This window comes from Pangasianodon hypophthalmus, chromosome 15, assembly GCF_027358585.1.
Source record: "Pangasianodon hypophthalmus isolate fPanHyp1 chromosome 15, fPanHyp1.pri, whole genome shotgun sequence".
NCBI lineage: Eukaryota > Metazoa > Chordata > Actinopteri > Siluriformes > Pangasiidae > Pangasianodon > Pangasianodon hypophthalmus.
Genome location: NC_069724.1, coordinates 22,297,426 through 22,319,241, shown reverse-complemented (window position 1 = coordinate 22,319,241; position 21,816 = coordinate 22,297,426). Strand labels below are relative to the sequence as shown.

The following is a 21,816-nucleotide window of genomic DNA, read 5'->3' as shown; positions in this document are numbered from 1 at the left end:
GAAAACAAGACCGAACTAAAAGATACAGGAGCGTACAGTATTGATGCTTCGGCTGGGACAGACCTGAGAATAGCCAGGGACACATTCTGTTTCCAGGGGCTGTCCTTGCGCATGCCTATGCCAAAGCCCGAACGGAAAAACAGCTCTCCCGTGGTCACCAGGTCGCACTTCTGCGAGGCTTCAAACTCCAGCACCGCAGAGTCCCAGATGAAAGCATGCAGCTTGCTGTGGGGGGGAGGGAAGGGTAGGAAGGGAAGGATGGGTTTTGGGGGGGTATGGTGCAACAGTACAGTGAGTAATAACACACTTACGCCACTCTCCTTCTCACCTCTGCTCCACCCACTTGTGTGTGTCTTTAAATGTTACCAGAACTACAAACCGTCATCTCATAGGCAAAGGAAATCCAATGCCGGACCAGTGGACCTTTGTCCCTCATTGGATTCCCTCAGAGACGATTTTGCTGGAAACCTGAAAAAGGTGTTCCTAAGCTCAACATTAAGTCTTATGTGAGTGAGAGAGACATAGGTAGACCTGCTATGGGTTCTCAACTCAGCCTGACACCTGAAAACACCTGAGGCCCATGATTCCTTGAGTAAACACACGAGCAGACCTGCCGCAGTCGTTGCAGTGGTGACTCACTTGTCCCTGACAGCCTGGATGGCCTCAGCGGCGCTCTCGTAGTTGTGCTTCTCCATGTGACGATACATGGTGCTCAGCTCGACTTGACGCCGGAAGTAGATATCCACCGAACTCTGCTTCACTGTGGCGTAGATAAACTTGTCTGATGGGTTTCTCAACTGCCAAGAGATAAAGCCAAAAAGCCAATTGTCATAAGCATGGGTTTCTTCTTATGAAATAAAGTAGATATATTAGAAAGATTGGTCATCGAGGGTGCCACAGTGCCACCCCACAGGTCCACAATCCTTGGTTTCGATCCTGACCTCAGGTTCCTGTCTGTATGGAGTTTCGCATGTTGTCTATCTGGGTTTCCTCCAGGTTCTCTGGTTTTCTCCCACCTCCCAAAAACATGCAAGACTACACTAAATTGCTCATAGGTGTGAATGAGTGTTTGAATGTATGTGTGATGGACCGGTTTCCTAACCAAGGTGTATTCCTGCCTCATGCTCAGTGTTCGTGGGATAGACTCCAGATCCTCCACAGCCCTGACCAGGATTAAGTAGTTACTGAAGATGAATGAATGAATCATTGATCCAATTAGTTATTTCAATTCCTCTGCAAACTATTGAGCAGCACTCAGGTTTTCTCCATTAGATTCTAAAAATGTGATAAAATATGACAAAATGACAAGGATCTTACCCTCGGGTCATTGATGCCGGTGATGCGCTCCTCAGGCCGGTCCAGCACCAAGAAGGCAGCCAGGTTGGCAGTGTAGGATGCTACAATGATCATAGCAAAGCCGGCCCACACCATGCCTAGGATTCTCGCTGAGAAGCTACGCGGGGCACCTGTACAATGATACAAAACCAACAAAATGTTAGGATCAAAGATCTCCCAAAAATGTTAAAAAATAATACTAATAAAAACTAAAAGCTAGTGAGAGTTAGCTAAAATTATGCTAAAAAGTTATGGCCTACTAATCCATTTATTTAACATCTTTATGCAAGATATGTTAACTAGAAAAGGTTAGACTCATCTACCCGTAATATTGTTCCTGGAACTCTGCAGGCTTTTTTTTTGCAATTGTATCCCTACGAAATCCACTGTAGCTAATGTTTCTGATGGATTTATTCTGTCTTAATAGTGTTCTGCTGGGAGACTACAGTTGCAAATGCCACATCTAGAATTAACTTTCAACCTTTCTTACGCACTCTTCTGTACACAATAATTATGCAATGGCACTCATCTGGCTGAGAAACTACTAAGCAGCCAATTACATTTGGGCCAATAAAGTATGTAAAAATATATGATTAATAGATAAAGATCCATATAGCTTCAAATTAAAGCTGGTATCCTATAATTTAACCTCATGGTCATGGGTTGATTTCAAAACCAGTGTGCTGCATTTGCTGTCTAATTATTCATAGACTGGCCTTTAGCCTGGCATTTTGTGATGTGAGCAGAAAACAAACTGTCAGTGTAACCTTCTCCAATTCCAGAGTTCAGCAACACTCCCCAGGAGAACCACATAGCCGAGGATAAGGTGAGGGCATCTTCTTCTTCTTCTTCACTGTTTACTTTAAACCTTCCAAATGGGCTGAAACCAAGCAGGTAGAGGATGAATAAGAGTGAACTGCACAAGTTTTTGACAGATTTTGACATTCCTAGGTCCCCAACAAAGACAACGAAAATGACAACATCTGAATACAAGAACAAGTCCAAATATAGACATCATGAACGAGCAAGCAAGCTGTGAAGACAGAAAAAGAGAACAGGGGACAAGATTGATCTCACACAGCACAACCAGCCCACATTTCCCCACCTCCAAGCCGACAGCAACAGTGATGCCCCTTTTCCTCCGATAAAAGAAACATGCCCAGGACACACGAAAAAAAATCTCAGAGACGCGCCACATGGAAGACATAGCAAGTCGCACCAACACCAGTGTGTACCTGAACCGGTCTAGTAGGTAAAGCATCACCGCCACCACATGCACCGACAGACCCACCAGCAGCCACAGCGTGCTCTGGAACGGCTGCATGAACGAGTCCAGCGTACTACGCGGGATTTCCTGTAACACACAGCGACGTGTCTCACATTTCTTACCATCTGTACTGAATCTAATGGATCCTACAAAAGCTTGGGAAATACTGTAAGCATTTAGAACTGATCCATAGCAAGTAAATAATTCTATTATAATAGTAACTGTATATACACAAATATATAAAATATTTCATGCAGCAAGAATTTCTATAGCCAGACAGCAAAAGAATACACAGATTAAAGGTATGAGTCTTTAATCTTTTTAATGGCTAATCCTCCATGTAATAGTGACAGCCACTGTGCTCTTTCACAGACTTACTAGCTGTGAAATGCTAATACATATTTCATGTCCCCACCCAGGGAGGAGCAGGTGTACCTTTTTCACAAGGATGGTGAGCCCCTGATATTTGAACGGTTTGGAGAATTCAATGTACTGAGCTCGTTCATTGTTTATCGTTAGCGGAGCCACGATCATATCCGCGAGACCACCCAGGAGCTCTCCCATCATGCCGTTCCACTCTTTCTTGTTGCTGTTGTTCACCTGCGGCCAAGAAAAAATAGTAAAAAAATAATAATAATTATACCACTTCTGAAATTCCTTTTTAGTATGCGTAAATTGTCAGGTATAACACTATCAATACTACAATAAACAAGGATAATTCATTGCATGAAAAGAATCTATTGAAATCCAAACTCACTCTCTCCTGTGTTCCAAATTTCCCATCAGCCACCAGATGGACCTCATAAGTAAAGTTCATAGTCATGGCCAGTTTGATCAGTAGGTCAATGCAGAATCCATAACAGCATTGAGGTACTGTTGGGCGTCCTGCAACCAAACCATGTGAAAAATCAAGCCGTCTGAAAGAACACATCACTAACCACCTCACTAGCCTCTCATTTTACTTGCTTGAAGTTAATAAGATTAAAAAAAAAAAATACAAAAAAAAACCACAACTTGGCATGTTACCGAGAAACCAATCTATCCTGAAGACTCTCCAGTGGTGGAAAACTTACCACCTATTACAAAGCACTGACACTGGAGACTCCTTCCATAAATGTTAAACAAACATCCATTTGCTGAAAACTTTATATCAATGATTATATTTTTTTCTGTGTTAAACAAAACCCTTAGACTTTATTAGCCTTAGATTATTCTGGACTGTCCATCATACAAGTACTCTGCGTAAGTTGTCGCTATAGAGACGCTAACGCATTAGACCGAGCGCATTCATATAAACAGAGCTGCCCTGATAGAAAATTAACCAACACTTTCTGTTCAGAATTAATCAGTACTGTTGTATAAAAGCAGCTTTGTAAAATTTGCATGAATTGGCACATCTCATTGTGCCAAAAAAATCTCATTGCACTCATACCAACTACAGTATATGTAGCACATTATTTGTAACTTACATAAGATGAATCATAAAGAGTCCATAAATCACACAAATAAAAACACACAATGACATTCATGACATACGCACATGACATAAACCTGTGTAGTTTGCATAGGAAGCATAATTAGTTTGCAAATACAAAGCCACATGCACGTTCCTTCACACATAACTGCTTAACCCACACACACACACACACACACACACAACCACACTAACACGTGCACACTGTTGTCATCTTGCTTGCACACACAGCTCATCACATACATATATACTGTAAATACCTACTCTTTATATATGTATACATCTCATATCATAAACACCCCTGTTGTGTTACCTGGGATGGTCTCATTTGGTCCAGTGCAGATCACCTTTTTAATTAAAACTCCATTTGGTGTGTACTCTTCCTTGCAGGTCCCATCCTGCAAGGTCGGCTTCACATACACGAAAGGCTCCTGATGTATCGTGACTATCTGTAATAAATCAGGAATTGTGTGTTGAATCATCTCGAGGATCTATACCACAGCACTGAAAATATTTTGTATCAACACGTTGCAAAAACCATGACTGCTCTTATTAAAAAGTATTTTTTGAAAAATTTCATGGTGTCCTTTACTATTCATCATACATTTTTCTAGTTCGCAAGTTGGATATACTATCTCAGAAATAAGATATGTGTTGTTTAAATGATACTGTACTTTTAGCCATGTGGACATCTGGAAACCTTTCGGTCTGTCTGTATCTCCTCCAGGCCAGATGATCTTCCTCTGCTTATTTAGCACCACCTGAGGGAATAGCAGGCTAAAATAAGCTCCAGGTGACCTAGATGTAGATCTTTTGGGTGATTTTTATGATTGGGGTGTCATTTGTGTCCCACATATTTACAAATCTGTATGTGAAGTAAAGGTAAAGTGTCCTTCACAACAACCTACTGGACAAGAAGTTCATATTTCAGATAAATGACATAAAAGATTAATACGACCTACAAAATCTACAGCATTTGTCCCAGTTCACTATAACTACACTTTACCTCGAAATCTAATCATTAGATGCTTCTGAAAACATACTATTTTTGCACTATTGTGTGAATCCATTTAACATCTCATGCTTGAAACATGCTTATCCAGGACTTGACCATTATATGTCATGAAAAATATACATTTTACATAGTTCATGTTCACTTGAACTTGAGCACTTTCAGCCCTATGAAACATATGGAATATTCCTCAAGTCACATGTTCAGCAGGAAGTAAAGTGCTGATCATCCAAATTTCCCAAAGATCATGGGAAGAAGAAAATTAAAGTTCTCTCATTCTTTTTCCTTTATTTTATTTTATTTTATTTATAAATTTGTGATATTGTCTAATGAGGTCACTTCGAAAGTATAACCCTCTTACACAAATTGAGATTGCATGAGATTGTTGCCTGAGATGGGTTAACACATTATATTAATAGTTGAATGCATGTTTTCTTAGATTCTATGTTGAATTATAATTTTACAAAGTTGAATTTTTAGAATTACAAGGGCTAAATGGCACCGCAATTGCAGAAACGTGCTTTTAATGTTGTTAATATTATCTGACTAAAAAAAGCCGCACACCTGAGTTCCATTATAAATGCCGACTTGAATCAGCCTGCTCTTCTGGTAGTTAAGGATGCTGTAATGAGCGTACTTCCTGTCCCCATCATCATTAAACTCCACTCGTCCTGTCAGGCCTTCTGGGTATTTGGATGACATTAGAACCCTGCAGTACAGAGAGACACGAGGGAGATGAGAAGCTTTTCTCTCTCATCCACATGCACAGACAAATTATTAAATTTATGCAAACACAGTCAAATTTATGCAGAGTACATCAAGAAGACACTTCCTGGATTAGACACAATTTTCTCCACTCTTGCTTACTAGCTGCACACCATCCTGACCTTTTAAAGAGTGGCCCAGTCTTCCAGATGTTGGTGTTGCCCACACAACCCCGGGGCGGCTCAGTGATGTTCTCCTTCTCGAAAAGCTCCTGAATGGACTGAGCCACAACCGCCACTGCGTCACTGATGTGTGCTGACTCGTTCTTGCCGTTAATGAGCTGAAGGCCAATTAATCCTGTGTGTGTCGGCATCAAAATAATCCAATGAGCTGGCTGTCTCCTGACTTTAATAATCCTACTAATATACAAAACAAAACCTTGAGCTCCCTGTGGTATAAAATAACTAAAAGTGAACATTGGGAGATATTATATTTTATATTTAAACACCTTAACACTATGTGGCCCTGAGACTCAACATCAGAGACTTTATATCTCACAAAATGCACAACAAACACTGTTTTTTGTGAGCTGTTTTCTTCCCCTGCTAGAGAGTTCAATATTCTTCAGCTCTGCTAGAATTAATGATAATAATATACGCAGGATATGGTTAAGGCTACATCAAAATCACAAAAGGGAACCCCTTGATATAATAAAGACAAGAAATCCTGGATAAATGCAATGATTTTGAGAAGAAAATTGGACTTTTCTTTGTACATCTGTCTTCCTTTAAACCTTATTACAAGACTAATCTCAAATTAACTATTAATTTAATTAACTGACATTGATGTAATTTACCATCAAGATTTTTAAACATATAACATTAAACATATAAGATTTACTCACAACACATTTAATGAAATATGCTGAAAATGAGACATCAGGGAAAAAATTTGCTTTTCCAGTGTCTATAGCTCAGCTTCCTCGTCCCGTACGTACCATCAGGAGCTTCACTCAGAGCTTTACCAGACATCTCCCGCTCTCCGACTAGCCACACGTAGCCAGAGCCAGTCATGTTGAGAAACCGAGCAGTCTTGTACACGGCAGCAGCGTCGTCTTCACTGCAGGCAAACATACATTATTCGTAGTCCTTTCAGTCTACTCTAAAAGCCTCTTCTAAATATAGCTAACTCTATAAGCAATTTTTATAATAGGTTTATAGCATTACTGTGTTTTACTGTTATGAAAATAATGTGCCTCAAAAGATTTAAGATATATATATACATATACCACACACACACACACACATATATATATACACACATACACACAGCACACACACTGATCAGCCATAACATTAAAACCACCTGCCTAATATTGTGTAGGTCCCCCTTGTGCTGCCAAAACAGCTCTGACCCATCGAGGTATGGACTCCACAAGACCTCTGAAGGCATGCTGTGGTATCTGGATCCAAGACATTAGCAGCAGATCCTTTAAGTCCTGTAAATTGAGGGGTGGGGCCTCCATGGATCTCACTTGTATGTCCAGCACATCCCACAGATGCTTGATTGGATTGAGATCTGGGGAATTTTTTCATGTTTCTCAAACCATTCCTGAACAATTTCTGCAGTGTGGCAGGGCTCATTATCCTGCTGAAATTGGCTATTGCCATTAGGGAATACCGTGGCCATGAAGGGGTGTCCTTGGTCTGCAACAATGTTTAGGTAGGTGGTACGTGTCAAAGTAACATCCACATGAATACCAACACCCAAGGTTCCCATCAGAACATTGCCCAGAGCATCATACTGCCTCCGCCAGCTTCCCACAGTGCATCCTGGTGCCATCACTTCCCCAGGTTCCCGACGCACATGCACCCTGCCATTCACATGATGTAAAAGAAAATGTGATTCATCAGACCAGGCCACCTTCTTCCATTGCTCCTTGGTCCAGTTCTGATGCTCACGTGCCCATTGTAGACACTTTCAGCAGTGGACAGGGGTCAGCATAGGCACTCTGACTGGTCTGCAGCTACGCAGCCCCATATGCAGCAAGCTGCAATGCACTGTGTGTTTTGACATCTTTCTATTATAGCCAGCATTAACTTTTTCATCAATTTGTGCTACAGTAGCTCTTCTGTGGGATCGGATCAGACAGGCTAGCCTTCACACACACATCAGTGAGCCTTTGGAGCCCATGACACTGTTGCCGGTTCACTGGTTATCCTTCCTTGGACCACTTTTGGTATGAGATGCTCTGACCCAGTCATCTAGCCATCACAATTTGGCCCAATCCAAAGTCAGTTAGATCCTTACACTTGCCCAGTTTTCCTGCTTCCAACACATCAACTTCAAGAACTGACTGTTCACTTGCTGGCTAATATATCCCACCCCTTTGCAGGTGCCATTGTAACAAGATAATCAATGTTATTTGCATCACCTTGAAGGGGTTTTAATGTTATGCCTGATGAGGAGACCATCCACCAAATGTCAGTGGCCAGGTAAGAGTATCATTAGTCAGAGAATCAACAAGGTAATGGTCAAAACGATGCTACCACCACCATGTTTCACTGTTTTTCATAGTTCCATTTTTTAGTAATGGATTTAATGGTGCTCCACAGGACAATATAATTTTACCATTTATTATGTATGATGCCAACTTATATGAGGAACCAGATATACCAGATATACCATATATAATATAACAGAGTGGTCCTCATTATGCATTACTACACCATGATTTATCCTCAGCAGTGCTTGTAATGTTTCAGAGTAGTAAACAATGTCTCACCTGGCGGACAGAATGATCACGCGAGCCTCCAGCTCCTTGGCCTCCAGCAGCAGGGCAGTTAAGTTAGTCTCTTGGTTGAACTGGAGGACTTTCTCTGCCTGGGATCGGGGTACACAGTCAGTAAAAGCTATTGACACTTCCCCACCCCAGGACCATGCTGCCTCTTTTACCTCTCTTCACGGCTTTGGTTGAATTTTCTTTGCTTTTGTGTGATTGAAAAAGGAGGAAAAATGACAGCGCTCCAAGGAAAATTGGATAAACTAAAAAAAAAAAAGCTAGAGGGGGGAAACGTCTGTATAGTTGCATGCAATGCTGAGGGTTATCAAGGCTCCAGAGAACGGCGTGCATGTTAGAGGTTTGGGGAGAGAGGCCGATGCAACCGGAAACTGAAACTGGGAGAAAGGGTGTGAGAGGTGAGGCTTGATCTGCCCAAAGAAAAAAAAAAAAAAAACTAGGAGGTGCTGCGCAAAAGGGAGGAAGTAGTATCTGGGAATGTGACGTGTCCCACACTACCGCATCTAAACAAAGGAACAAAGGAGCTTTTTTCTGTTTGATCTGAATCATGCATTCCTTTATTTGAAAGGAAAAAATGAGAATGACAGAAGCGGAGCGTGTTTACTTTTCTCTCTTTTTTATTTTCTTGAAAACCGAAAATCATAATCGTTCAAAACAAGTCCATTCGTCATTTAAATCATAAGGGTACCAAAAAAAGAAAGTCTCGATGTAAAAAGAAACACGTGCTACCAAGATAAGGGCATTTCTGGGTTGGCCGATGGCTGATTGGCCAGATTCTAGTTGCAACGTTTAAGTTGGTGGGCGGCGTGCATTGACCATGCAAGTATACCTTAGGTCCTCGCTTGTTGTCATAGGACAGTTGGTCGAGGTTTTCATAGTTCCTTTTTTTATTCTGATGAGTAATGTGCACAGAGAAAATATGCAGACACAGAAGAATATTATAAACAGTTGAAAATGATGGGCAATAAAGCATCTAACAAATTTTCCTGCTCCAAATTGGAAGTCCTAACACCAGGGCTTTCAAAAGCATCAGAGACTGCTCTAATTCATCACTGACCTCTAAAATGCCAACAAAATTTATGTCTTTAGGGAAAAAAATGGTGGTATTCTTCATAAATTAAGAAAGTGATGGATGAAATCTCAGCTTCATGCCAGCACAAGTAAAGCATTTTAAAGTCTGGATACCCCCAAATGTGAAAAGGAAAAGTGAAAATTGCATTTAAAGATGCATTATGACTACAGAACAGGAGCATTGTGGACAATCAGATAACCAGTATCTGATCACAAACTGAATTCACTGTGTGAGGAAATCGCACTTAGCTAGCAAGGTTTTACACATCTTTAGGTTTTTACTACTGCGTTTGATAAACTGGGGAGGTACAAAAACTTTTTTGTACCTTTAATACATATCTTTCACCTGGAAATGTGGATATAGTACACCTTCGAAAATGATTTTTAGGTACCAAATTAGTTTTTTAGAGAAAACCTTAATGGTACCTTACATGCCTTTCTAAAATATATAGGGAAAATATACATGCTAATGGTACAAAAGGTGTATCATTAAGGTTGCCGCCTGAAAACCAAGGAAAAGTACATTTAAGTACTATTTTCTTCTGAGAATGAAGATAGTCTAGAATTATAAAACATATCCACTTAATTTTGGTGAAATATATTTATGGTTTTTTTAAGTATTTAAGTTTAAGTGTCATATTATGTTACAAGACAATTTTGGTGAAGAACACAGAATTCAGACACAGTGACATCCAATGGGTTTTCTCTGACCACCACATATATGAACAGTGTAGTTTTATAAAACTAGGACTACTAGGCTAAAATTTGGAGGAATTGGAAAATAGCTAAGATCTATAAGAACAAGGGAACCAGAGCTAGGAAGTAGGATGTCTAGGGAACTAAAAAAAGAAAGTAGCAGGGAACTACTAGGGAAGTAGGCTAAAAGCTACTAGAGTTAGTAACAAGAACTAGGAAGTGGGAGGAAGTGTGAAACTACAGATGCACCATATCCTACATTCAAATGGGGTCTTGTTTACAAGAAGATTTAATATGATTGGCCCACTTGTGTGGTATTCACAGTTTTGGAAGTTTTCTGATAGCTTTATGTTGAAATCTTGTTAAAAGAAGGGGGAAAAAACATGGAAATCCTGTTTGTGGTTGATGCTAAGTGTAATTACTGTGAATGTTAGCCGAGTTTATACATACAGAGTATTTTCTTAGTACTTTACCAAACTATCTTGTGGAAAGTGTTGATATTTTTGATAGGTTTGCCTTGGTTCCACTGTCATTATGTCTTTCATTGTCCATATAAAATAATTTATGGCTATGTAGCTAGCTGAATCATTAGCCTCAAATTGTTAGCTAGCTTATAGTTAGCCAACTGCTTAGCCACAGTGTTTTCAGTGTTTGCCTTCCCTTTACAAAAAAAGGAGAAATGCAGCTCAAAAAGGAAGAATGCAGTTCATGGTACTAAAAATGTCATAGTAGCTTTATAGGAATGTTAATAGATATTAGCTCAAAATATTTGAATGTTCTGAGAAGCAAAAGGTCCTAGAACCATTCTGCTAACCTAAATTGTTGGCTGGCTTTATGAATAGAGATGGAGATACTGCAGTAGGAACAGCTGCTTTTTTTGCTGCGGCATATTGCATTCTTCTCATCTTGTGATTTTTTGAGGGCAACAGCCTCAGGGGAGCCTTAGCCATGCTCGGACGGTACAGGACTATTCTGCAGTGGTATAAATAAACTCTTGTAGCACAGGAACATACAGTTCTGCACTATATATATATCTGAGCTCAGCCTGATTATGGGCCTAATTCTGATTTTCATTGTGGTTCTGATTTTGCTTCTGGTTCTAAAAGCAGGTCTTTTATAATTTTGTGCCTTATGCATGAGGTTACTCTAAATCACCATAATATCAATCTGTTAGGGTCTCCTGTCTCAGCACCTATATTTTTCTCCACAGTGTTAGTAGGGATACATGTTATTTTTACCTTGCTGTATCTGACACTTTGGTACATATCAGCTGAAAATAGTTCACTGCAGGGAACATGTTCACATTTTTTTATAGCAATCGTAAAAATAACATTATATGGTTTAAAGGAAAACAAATATGCAAATAATTCTATAAGGAAATTGATTATTACAGCTTCTGCTTTGATAAATAAGGTCACCCCTGCATGCATAATAAGGAAAAACAGTTCCACACCAGCAGAGGTCACACTCTTTGGAGTTCTCTGCTAGTCACATGCATTTCTGAGTCACTTCCTGGTTGCTTCCAATATAAGCTTCCTGGCTGTTCATCGAAATGAACTTTTATTAAAATTTGCATTAACTTGCAAATCCTTGCCCATACCTTGTGTTTAGTATGAGTTCTGAGTCATGTTTCTTTGTGTTGTCTTTACTGTATATGACACTTTGCTTTGACTACTGCCCTTGCTATTTGGATTTTTGGACTTGTTTCAGTGTTCTGGATTATGATTAAAACTTTCTGCACATGGATCCTCAAACTTTGTTTTCCTCACACTTCCTTTTTATTTTAGAATTTTATTAAAAATGCTTGTGGTTCATAAAAGAACCCCCTAATGTACACTATATGGCCAAAATTTTGTAGACACCTGACCATCACACCCATATGTGGTTCTTCCCCAAACTGTTGCCACGAATATGGAAGAACACAGTTGTATAGAATGTCTCTGTATGCTGTAGCATTACAGTTTCCCTTCACTGGAACTAAGAGATCCAGACATGTTCCAGCATGACATTGCCCCTGTGCACAAAGCGAGCTCCATGGAGACATGGTTTGCCAAGTTTGGAGTGGAAGAACTCGAGTGTCCTGCACAAAGCGCTGACCTCAAGCCCACTTTACACCTTTGGGATGAACTGGAACGCCAACTGTACTACAGGCCTCCTCACCCAACGTCAGTGCCCGACCTCACTAATGCTCTTGTAGCTAAATGATCATAAATCCCCACAGCCACGCTCCAAAATGTAGTGGAAAGCCTTCCCAGAAGAATGGAAGTTATATATAACAGCAAAGGTGGACTAAAATCTGGAAGTAGATGTTCAGAAAGCACAAAGGCTGTGATGGACGGGTGTTCGCATACTTTCGGCCATATACTGTATTTTGATCAGGGTTTCTGCCATACAAATAGAACAATCATGGAATTAAGTCAATCATGAGAGAACTGGAAGCCAAGAATCATGAGAAAAATGCCTAATTCCTTTACCAAGTATCACTATCATGTTTCTCACTTACCACAGTATCAACAGAAATGTATGACATCTTTAATTTTAACCGAGATTTGCAAAGAAGCTGATTATTAACAGGGCTTATGCAAGAATTGAGCCCCTTTCTACAAATAATCCAAATCAATCTCTCTTCAACACATCCATAATTATGCCAGATAATATAAAGTACTTCATATTCATTTTGTATTAAGCCAGCAGGAAACATAATTAATTGGCTCATATAGCATAACTCTGGAAAATCATTTTTCATTAATAGACCGCTACAGAATTCAATGCATATTTTATGAGTGCAGTTATATTAGCAGTCTAAGAACAATTTCAGCCCAATCGACTATAATCTACACAAGGGAGCATTAGTGTGAAACCAGTAACACAAAAAAGCCCTCAATTCCCAGCTGTTCTAAAGCTTAATTGCAACTACACTGAAATAGTCTAGATATTAATAATGTTCTCTATCTGCAAAGAGGGCAACAGTAATTACTATAGCACAGATGTCAATTGGGGATCGTGATTTAGCATGAGAGCCCTTAAAAAGTTCGTCGCCATTATAATACAGACGTCATTACTTTAATAAATCAAACAGCAATCAACCAAACACACACTGCTGGATGCTGATGTAAAACTGCTGACTGATTTAGAATTTTAATGCTTTGAGAGTACAGAGATGCAACAGCCTATTAAACATAAGCTTCATTCATAAGCCAGTGATGCTTTTTAAAGCCCCAGGTTAAGATTTTCATTTCGCTCCTGCCGTGGAGCGATTCAGGAGATTTAGACTATGGCAAAAAGCAATGTGAGATGAGTAAGAAATGCACAAAACTTCAACTAGATTAGACCACATTAGACGCTGTAGATGCCTCTGGCTTTAGCCAACATTTACAAAATGACATGAGCGAGATGTTTTTCACGCAACAGAAAAGCAAACAGTTACATACATAGAAGACCTCTGAGATTGTTAAATGTACATGTTACACACCCACACGCTCATACACTCAAGTTACAGACATCCAAGGACAGCTCACCTTGGTCTCCCTCTCCTCCAGAAGGGTCTCGAGTCTCTTCTGTGCGGCTCGACCTTCATGGTCGTCGCTGACGATCAGGATGATGTGGTTCCAGCGGAACTCACGCATCATGTCGAACCACACGTGCGCCTGGTGTGAGTAAGGCGGCACAGTGCGCAGGAAGGAAAGATGGATACTCTGAGGAGGAGAAAACAAAATGGAGGCAGAGAGGAGAAAATGTAATTAGTGACCATTTAAATGTAACATTTAGATATAATCCTCCTAAACCTAAGCACAGTAAGACAAATGATTACAATTATCACAACTGTAATAAACTTCCAGCATGCCTGTGTTACAGCCCCGCCCTCAGCAACACACAATTCGCCTGAGTACTAACACCTGATGCTTATTTCCAGCTCATCAATCATTGTTTAAAAGATCCAGTCAGGTGTCTGTCATCGCATTGAGCTTCCATATGTGCTTCTGTGCTGTCATTCCAAGATATTTCCCGTGTCTCTATTCTGACTAGTTGTTTGTTCGATTTCCTTTATATTATTCCCAGTTTTATATGGTTAATCCAGTTCGCTGTTTACCTAGTGTACGTTGGTTTGAGTTCAGTTACTTCTGGGTTTTCAGTTGTAGTTTGCTACCTTAGTAATACCTTCCTTGTTTCAGAGTTATTTTTTTCTTTTTTTTTTGTTAACCATTGTTTTATTTTTAAAAATGTTAGTGCCGTGTCTGAGCGCTTTCTTGTTACAACAATATAGTACAATTATGAAATATTTTCCACAAATTACTGATGAAAATGGACCTCTCATCACATGCTTACATACAAGGCCAAAAAACATATTTCCTGTTTTATTTGTTTGTTAGTTTCATATATAGCTCAACTGTTTTGGTCCAAATTGAAAGAATAGTATGTTTATAATAAGTGTTTTTTTTTTTGTTTGTTTGATTTTTATATATATGAACATGTATAAATATAATATGACATCACTCTTCTTTGTTCTCATTAAGGTGTTTAAAGAAAATGTTACATATTAAGCAAGAAATAAAGTTCTCGAGTGTAAAAAGGTCATTTGGAATAGAGGTTCGCAAATTCATCAAATTAAGGAAAAAACTCACAATACACATACAAATTAATCTTAGTGGCATAGTTTCATGAAAATATACTGTATATTTCACAATAATGAAATACACTTCATCCAGTAAAGAAATAACTATAAGCTAAAAGTAGAATATTTGAACAATTAAAATTCATAAAAAAAAAACAGTAATTACAAAAGATTTCTGAGCTTACTGGATTTTACAATACAACAGTATTTACCACAATAAGTAAAATATCTAGGTATGGCAATATTTAATGCTAAGAATAACGTAGTAGTAAAGAGTAATATCAAAGTTTCACTTATGTGAAAATAAATAATTAAAAAAAATATTGTGTCCAAGTTTGAATATTAAGATCAAATTCTCATAGATGTAGTACATATTTACCCCTTAAAGTCTGAGTAATTTTCGCACATAATATTCACTTATTAAATGCAATATTATTGCTGTATCTTTTAAAAATACTATTAAAATATATTAAAACTGAATAGGTCAGGTTAAACAAGTCCATTTTTTTTTAATCTATTCAAATTGACCCAAATGCAGCAACACCAACCTTATCGGAGTAGATGGACATCCTGGTTGTGAGGCCGACTACAGGGATACGGTAGAAGCCTGCGGTATAGGAGACTGGTGTAGGGGTGAGGTGGTCACTGGACTGTGGAGGGTGGCTCACCAAAATCGCATAGACCTGTAGACAGTTTGAGAAAAAATAGAGAACACCAGCATAGAGATTTTTTCCTAGACATGAGAAAGTAGGAGCAAAAACAAAAATAGTCGACCTAGATATATCTGTTTAAGTGACACCTGAGATTTTGGAGTGGTATAAAATGTTCAGGTTTTCTATCCAGTGAGGCAGTGAGGGCTGGTTACAATATTGAGTATGAGGGCTAAAATTCTACTACCTATCAGTAACTCAGTGTTATTATTATGAAACCAGTATGGGTGAGACTTATAGCATGGGGTCTCATCATAGGCAAAAAAAAAATAAAAAAAATTGCATGCACAATTTATAGAAAGATAGATAGACGACACTATTTGTGTTTTGTTCCTTGAAAGAGAGTTCAGGTTTATCCCTGCTAGAACATTTTATACCAGCTGGCCCTGTCCTGCTTTAACATAAATGAACGTCTCATCAAAGTGTGTGAAATTTGTCTTGGCAAATGATACGACATAAAAATCCCTCAACGGTTCAACAATGCTTATCCAACTAATCATTTTTGCATGACAGACATACTGCTCTGGCAACATTTGTTTCAAAGGGGCCCCAGCTGCTCACAATAAGGCCATAATCAGTGAAAATATGGTGCAAAAACAACAGGAAGAGACGTGGGTTTTTTGGATTGTGCGAGTAGCCATAATGGCTCTGTATCTTGACAAGCTGTATGGTTGGGCCTCAAATGAGGTTTTTCCATCCAACATGCTCTCAGGCATCTCTTTTGTACCATCTGCCACGAACCATCCTTCCCTCAGATCGATGCACAGTGGTGAAATGGTAAAAAATGAAAGATTTTGAAAATATAAAGAAGATATATGGTGAAGTTAGCATAACTGGAAGCCATGTATGGTATGTTACAGAAATTACCGAGAATAGGGAAAGAGTAAATGAATGCATTCTAATTTTGAAAGAGAAGAAGAATGGGGTTTTGGACACTAAGGAATTACTGTGTATTTTTCTATACAGCCTGCCAGCTCAGAAAGCATGATTTCAGCACTTTTTAAATGGCATCAACCATTATGAGTGCTTAAAGTGCTCTTAATTTAATTTAGTGCAAGCAGACTTTTAATGATGCAGTGCTACTCCTCACTCCCCAGAGATTGTCAGCTCACTGCAACACTCAGTCTCTGTGTGTCCAGTGATACCATTTTATTACATTTTTGCTACATTGCTTTTGGGTAAATAATTGTTTTTGATATTTTCTTTGAATGGATCTGACTTTAAATGCAAGAAAAGATTCAAAATGCAAAAATATATTGCCCAGCATTTACGAGCATTTATAACAAAGCCATGTAGAATTCACGAATCGGATTGGTCATTCTAATATGTTTCTGTTTCTATAGTAACAACTCATGCACTTGTATAGCAGAAATTCCAAATAATCTAAGGCTAATAATAAAAAAACAATTTCCTGTTGTGAATTAACAAAGAAAACATATAATCGTTGATACATTTTCTTTGTTAAACTTAAACATGGACGTGTTTGTTAACATTTATGAAAGGTGTCAGCATTTTGTACCACCTTACTAAAGTTTTCCACCATATAAAAGTTTTAAGGACAGAGAACTTTGCACTGTCTGTTTTTTTTTCACTAACATGACAAGCTTCTACAAGCTTTTTAATCTTATTAACTTCCAGAGAGAGAAAATAAAGGATGGAACCAACTTGTTTTTCTGGATGTTCCACAACATTAAAAATGTAACTATAAATGGATAAAAAGTATGACGTCATGTAATAATACATTTTTAATAAATTAAAAATTGCATTTGTTAACAAATTCCTGTAGTATAAGAGGAATAAAATACTTTGTAATGTGCTGTTATTGGAAAATAATCAAGCAGAGAGTGTTAAAAGTGACATCAGTTCACGTCAGGCCGCATCACGTTACTTCATCGCTGATTATTTTCCTATTACGGCAAACGCCCAAGCGTTTTATTCTTTACTCTTACAACTTTTAGTCATTCTAACAATCATTAAAATACTTCCAAAGTATTATTCAGTAAAAGAACTGATACCAATGTATTTATTCTGGAATTAAATGTTTAATATCACATTCATTCGCATTCATCTTCACAGCTTAATATTTTCAAGAGCTTGTGATATCGAGGCCATGCTCTTTACTCCTCTCTAGAGTTCCACTCGAGTTTAACTAGCTGTGACAATCATTCTTATATAACAGTTTGTAACACATACGTTCCATTAATTTTACACCTAGCTGATTTCGTAACAGCTGTGTTCTTACCACAGGAAGCTCCAAATCCCCTACAGGCAGACAGCGTGCTACAGAAACACACATTTCTTTTCAGAGTTATCACAGTTAATGCTGACTCTGGACTGCACCCAGTCACGAACAAACATTGACCGTAATCAACATACTGCCTCCGGGTTAAAAAACACAAGCCACAGTAAATAGATCTGGTGTCCTCCGTGCAGTGAGACATGATGTGTGATGCTTTATGCAAGTCAAGATTTTGTTTTTGTTTGTTTTTATCCTATTTTTCTCCCAGTTTTAGTCCATTCCCACCCCCTAGCTAGTTCTTTGCTATTGTAGCTACCAATCAGCTAGGGCAGTGGTTCTAAAGGTGGGGTCCAGAGACACAGAGGGGTCCATGAGCATAGCCAGGTGGTCTGTGAACTTTTTTATTCAGTTACAGTGGTGGAAATCACAACCCAGCTTATCAAAGTTCTTATATTTAGGGGTCCAAGCGCCAAAGTCAATTCAGAACTTATATGTTCTCTAATGTCCCTGGCTAAAAACAGTTTGAGAACCTCTGGGCTAGGGTGAGGTCTAACATATCATTCCTCTGAGACACATGAAGCCAGGCACATCATCTTTGATCACTCTGATCGATGGTGGAGCGAGAAATAGAATCCTTCACATCCATAGTGCCACTTTTTTGACTTTCTTGCACTTCCGGAAATGCCACATTTCTGAATGTCATTAGATTGCTTTTAAATCTTGACCCATTAACTTAATATTCATTTATTCATCTTGAAAACTGTTATTCATTTACTACAATTAATGATTCTGTTACTGTAGTAAAGGAAAGAGGAAATGGATGTAGATATGAGAGTCACCTTTTTGTTTCTCAGAAAATGAATGTTTCTTGTCTCTGGGGTGATACCCTTGGATACAATGTACCTTTCGAAAAGATTCAGGGTATTTGACTGTAATTATTCTTTAAAGATTTAAAGGTACAATATATGCAACTTTCTAGATAAAAGACACACTTGAGATACACTTGAGGGCATTCAGTTGAGGGCACCATATCAGTGACAGGGAAAGGTATGAATCCTGAGAATTTATGAGGTTATAAGTAAAATATATATATATATATATATATATATGAATGTGTGTTTTGTTTTTCCCTATTGTAGACATTTATTTATGTCATTATAGGCTTGCACAGCTGCACTTATTGTGCTTTAAGATCAGATACAGTCAGAATATCTCTTTAAAATGTAGCACATGTGTATGAATACCCAAATATGTATGTATCTCTTTTTGCTTTTATACACACATGCATACACCCACCCACACACACAAACATGCATACACAGTGTGTGAGCTTTGAGAGCATCACCATAAAGCGCTGTGTCACTTGACCTGAGGGTCATGTGCTGATCAGTTTGACTGGTACACTGATCAATATAAACACTCACTAATCTCCCAGGCTCTTAATAAAATGCTTTGACTTCAGCAAACACGAGCAAAAAACAAGCACATCCTGACCTTTCGTTTCATTTAGCCCACATTTCCTCACTCTTGTTCTTTTATGAATCACTATCTGACTCACTGCTTAGGAGCCTTTCTGTGTAAATGAACCTGGTAGTAAAATAGTGATATTATTGTAGATATCACTTCCAGCCAGAAGAAGTGATCTAGCCAGATAGAAATAAATGCCACAATCACTAAAATATTCACTAAAAATCTGCTAAAACATTCTCTTTCAGTGCATCCAAGGTGTGTTTTTATGTTCAAAAGGTGTTTTTATATTCAGATTATATATATACATGTCTAGATTGGCATATTCTTAGATACTGGATACATTAGATACATTTTGTGTCCTAACAGTACTCCCCCCCCCTTAAAACATATTTCTGAGAGTGTAATTTTCATGAATTACATTTACATTTCATTTGCTTAATTAATTTAAAAAATCCAGTAATGTACTTTAAGCACAAAATATAATATATATTTATTTTTATTTATATATTTTTTCATATATTTTTAATCCTTTCATTCATAGTGTCACATTAATAGCTGTTTTTAGGGGGAAAAAATATAAGAAAATAGAAATAACCTCCAAATCACTCAGGGCTGTTATTGTAATTTAGCATAAATGATATTTCTGATTTTGTTCTAGACTATTTGCTGTCCTCGATGCAAAGTCTCCCGTCTATCTGTCCAAACCTTCTGCACAAAAAGTCCAAATTGAGTATTAAATGATTTTTTACTGAAGATTTTAAATTTAAAGCTAGTTTTTCAGTGAAGACTTTTTTTTTACCTCCAAAATCAATTGCATGATGCAACAGTCAATAAGAATATTGCTGTATTTTGTAATTCTGGTTATCAAAGTTAAATATTTTAGACTTGAATGTTAACAAATGAATTAAACATGTTTATGAACACTCTGGATTTCTTTTTTTTTTAATTCTACTGATATCTTTGATGTAAAGTATCTTTCCACAGGTAGTTCATTTAATTTTATTAATTTTAAATAAGTATTTCAAAAAAATATGCATCCAAATTTAGAAAACATGTAATTTTAAGTAATCTAAAGAATCTAATGTAGTTCTTTCTTTCTTTCTTTCTTTTTTTTTTTTTACTAAAAACCATATGTCACATAGTGTATGTGGTACATTATTTTATCATTTTATATATTATAAATGATTCTTAGAAAAAAAATGTTTCTTAGCCTCCATTAAGGGCTTCCCTTGAGAATTCTTAATTGATTAAACCTTTTTTTTGTGTAATTTTTCATCCATGAAATTCTCCATCCATCAGCTGAGAGGAAATGAACTGCATTCTTTACACTCCATCAGCTGCATCATTGCTTCAGAATTAAATGATCACTTCTGGTCATTTGCATGAAGTTAAAAGTTTTCTTCACCACTAGTCCAGTTCTTTGCTCTCTTTATCCCACAATGCCGTGCGCATGTATTCCCTATCTTTCAGTCAGGGAGAATAAATGAGGGGGAAACAGCTGGGAAAGAGCCGGAGCCCAGCAGCAGCACCTACCTGGCTGGAGATGAGGTCCTCACACACGGACAGCGCCATCTGAATAGCGTTGGCTTTGTGCGTGACGGAGATGGCGTTGAGTTTAAACCTGTCTCTGCCGTACACCATGCTGGCCTGGTTCACCGCATCCTTAAACACCTGCTCGTAGCGCTTTTGGCTCAGCACCGCGCCGATGTTCACGATTTTCGTCTCGCAGCTTCCCAGAGCGCAGGAGCAGGAGAGCAGAATAAAGAGCACAAAGAAGCGCATGGTGCCAAGAACCTGCTATCCTGCTCAGGTAGTGCTGTATGGATCAGGAAAGCACTGTGGACACTGTTCAGAGGTGGAAGATCCCGGGTGCGAGCTTCATGCTCACTGCGGCGGAATGCACACGCTCACTGGTCCGACGCTCCGTTTGCGTCTGCGCGTAACAGCTACACGGGTAGAGCTGCTTTGCTTCATTGAAGCTACCTTTATCATGCAGAGCAGCCTTTTGCTTCACCTCCTTCCCATCATCCGGGCTTTCCGGCTCACCCAGGCAAAAGGCATGTTATTTCACGCCTTATTTCCTGCAGGAAGAAAATGAATGCGTGATGCGCTGTCTGGAGGCTGCGTGTCCGCTGTGAGAGGCGATGCGGCGCGGCGCGAGCGACCCGAGCTGCTGTCCGCGGTGCTGCTGACAGCTGGCCTGCTATGCTGGGCTAACCGGTACATAATTTTGCCACTCCTTTCTTTCCCTTTCTACACATGGACATCTATGTATGCATCTTGACAACCAATGGCGTAACCAGGGGGCTGGATTTTAGGTTTGATCACCACCTAAAATATTTAGCTACCAGTTCCGAATACTTATTTGTGGATGGTTAGCATAACACACATACAGTGCAGCTCAGTATATACTGTACGCCTTGTA

At 38.6% G+C, this 21,816-nt stretch overlaps 1 protein-coding gene across 14 annotated transcripts in view; it reads right to left on the bottom strand.

The window, feature by feature from the left end:
• grin1a (glutamate receptor, ionotropic, N-methyl D-aspartate 1a) overlaps positions 1-21,600 on the bottom strand; it is a 34,105-nt gene extending 12,505 nt beyond the window's left edge. For 7 of the 14 annotated variants that reach the window (XM_026928967.3, XM_053240354.1, XM_026928969.3 and 4 more), the window contains exons 1-17: positions 20,925-21,599; positions 15,521-15,655; positions 13,879-14,055; positions 9,423-9,485; positions 8,579-8,676; positions 6,791-6,912; positions 5,976-6,150; positions 5,653-5,797; positions 4,751-4,837; positions 4,390-4,525; positions 3,360-3,487; positions 3,038-3,202; positions 2,571-2,689; positions 2,103-2,215; positions 1,318-1,466; positions 640-797; positions 64-225 (exon numbers count right to left, since the gene is read on the bottom strand). In XM_026928967.3, the coding sequence (XP_026784768.1) occupies positions 64-225; positions 640-797; positions 1,318-1,466; positions 2,103-2,215; positions 2,571-2,689; positions 3,038-3,202; positions 3,360-3,487; positions 4,390-4,525; positions 4,751-4,837; positions 5,653-5,797; positions 5,976-6,150; positions 6,791-6,912; positions 8,579-8,676; positions 9,423-9,485; positions 13,879-14,055; positions 15,521-15,655; positions 20,925-21,173 (2,381 nt within the window). In that variant the 5' untranslated portion in view covers positions 21,174-21,599. Of the gene's footprint in view, positions 1-63; positions 226-639; positions 798-1,317; positions 1,467-2,102; positions 2,216-2,570; positions 2,690-3,037; positions 3,203-3,359; positions 3,488-4,389; positions 4,526-4,750; positions 4,838-5,652; positions 5,798-5,975; positions 6,151-6,790; positions 6,913-8,578; positions 8,677-9,422; positions 9,486-13,878; positions 14,056-15,520; positions 15,656-20,924 lie in introns of all 14 variants that reach the window. The other 7 variants (XM_026928968.3, XM_053240356.1, XM_026928976.3 and 4 more) reach the window with 3 other exon arrangements.
• Positions 21,601-21,816: the final 216 nt, after the last annotated feature.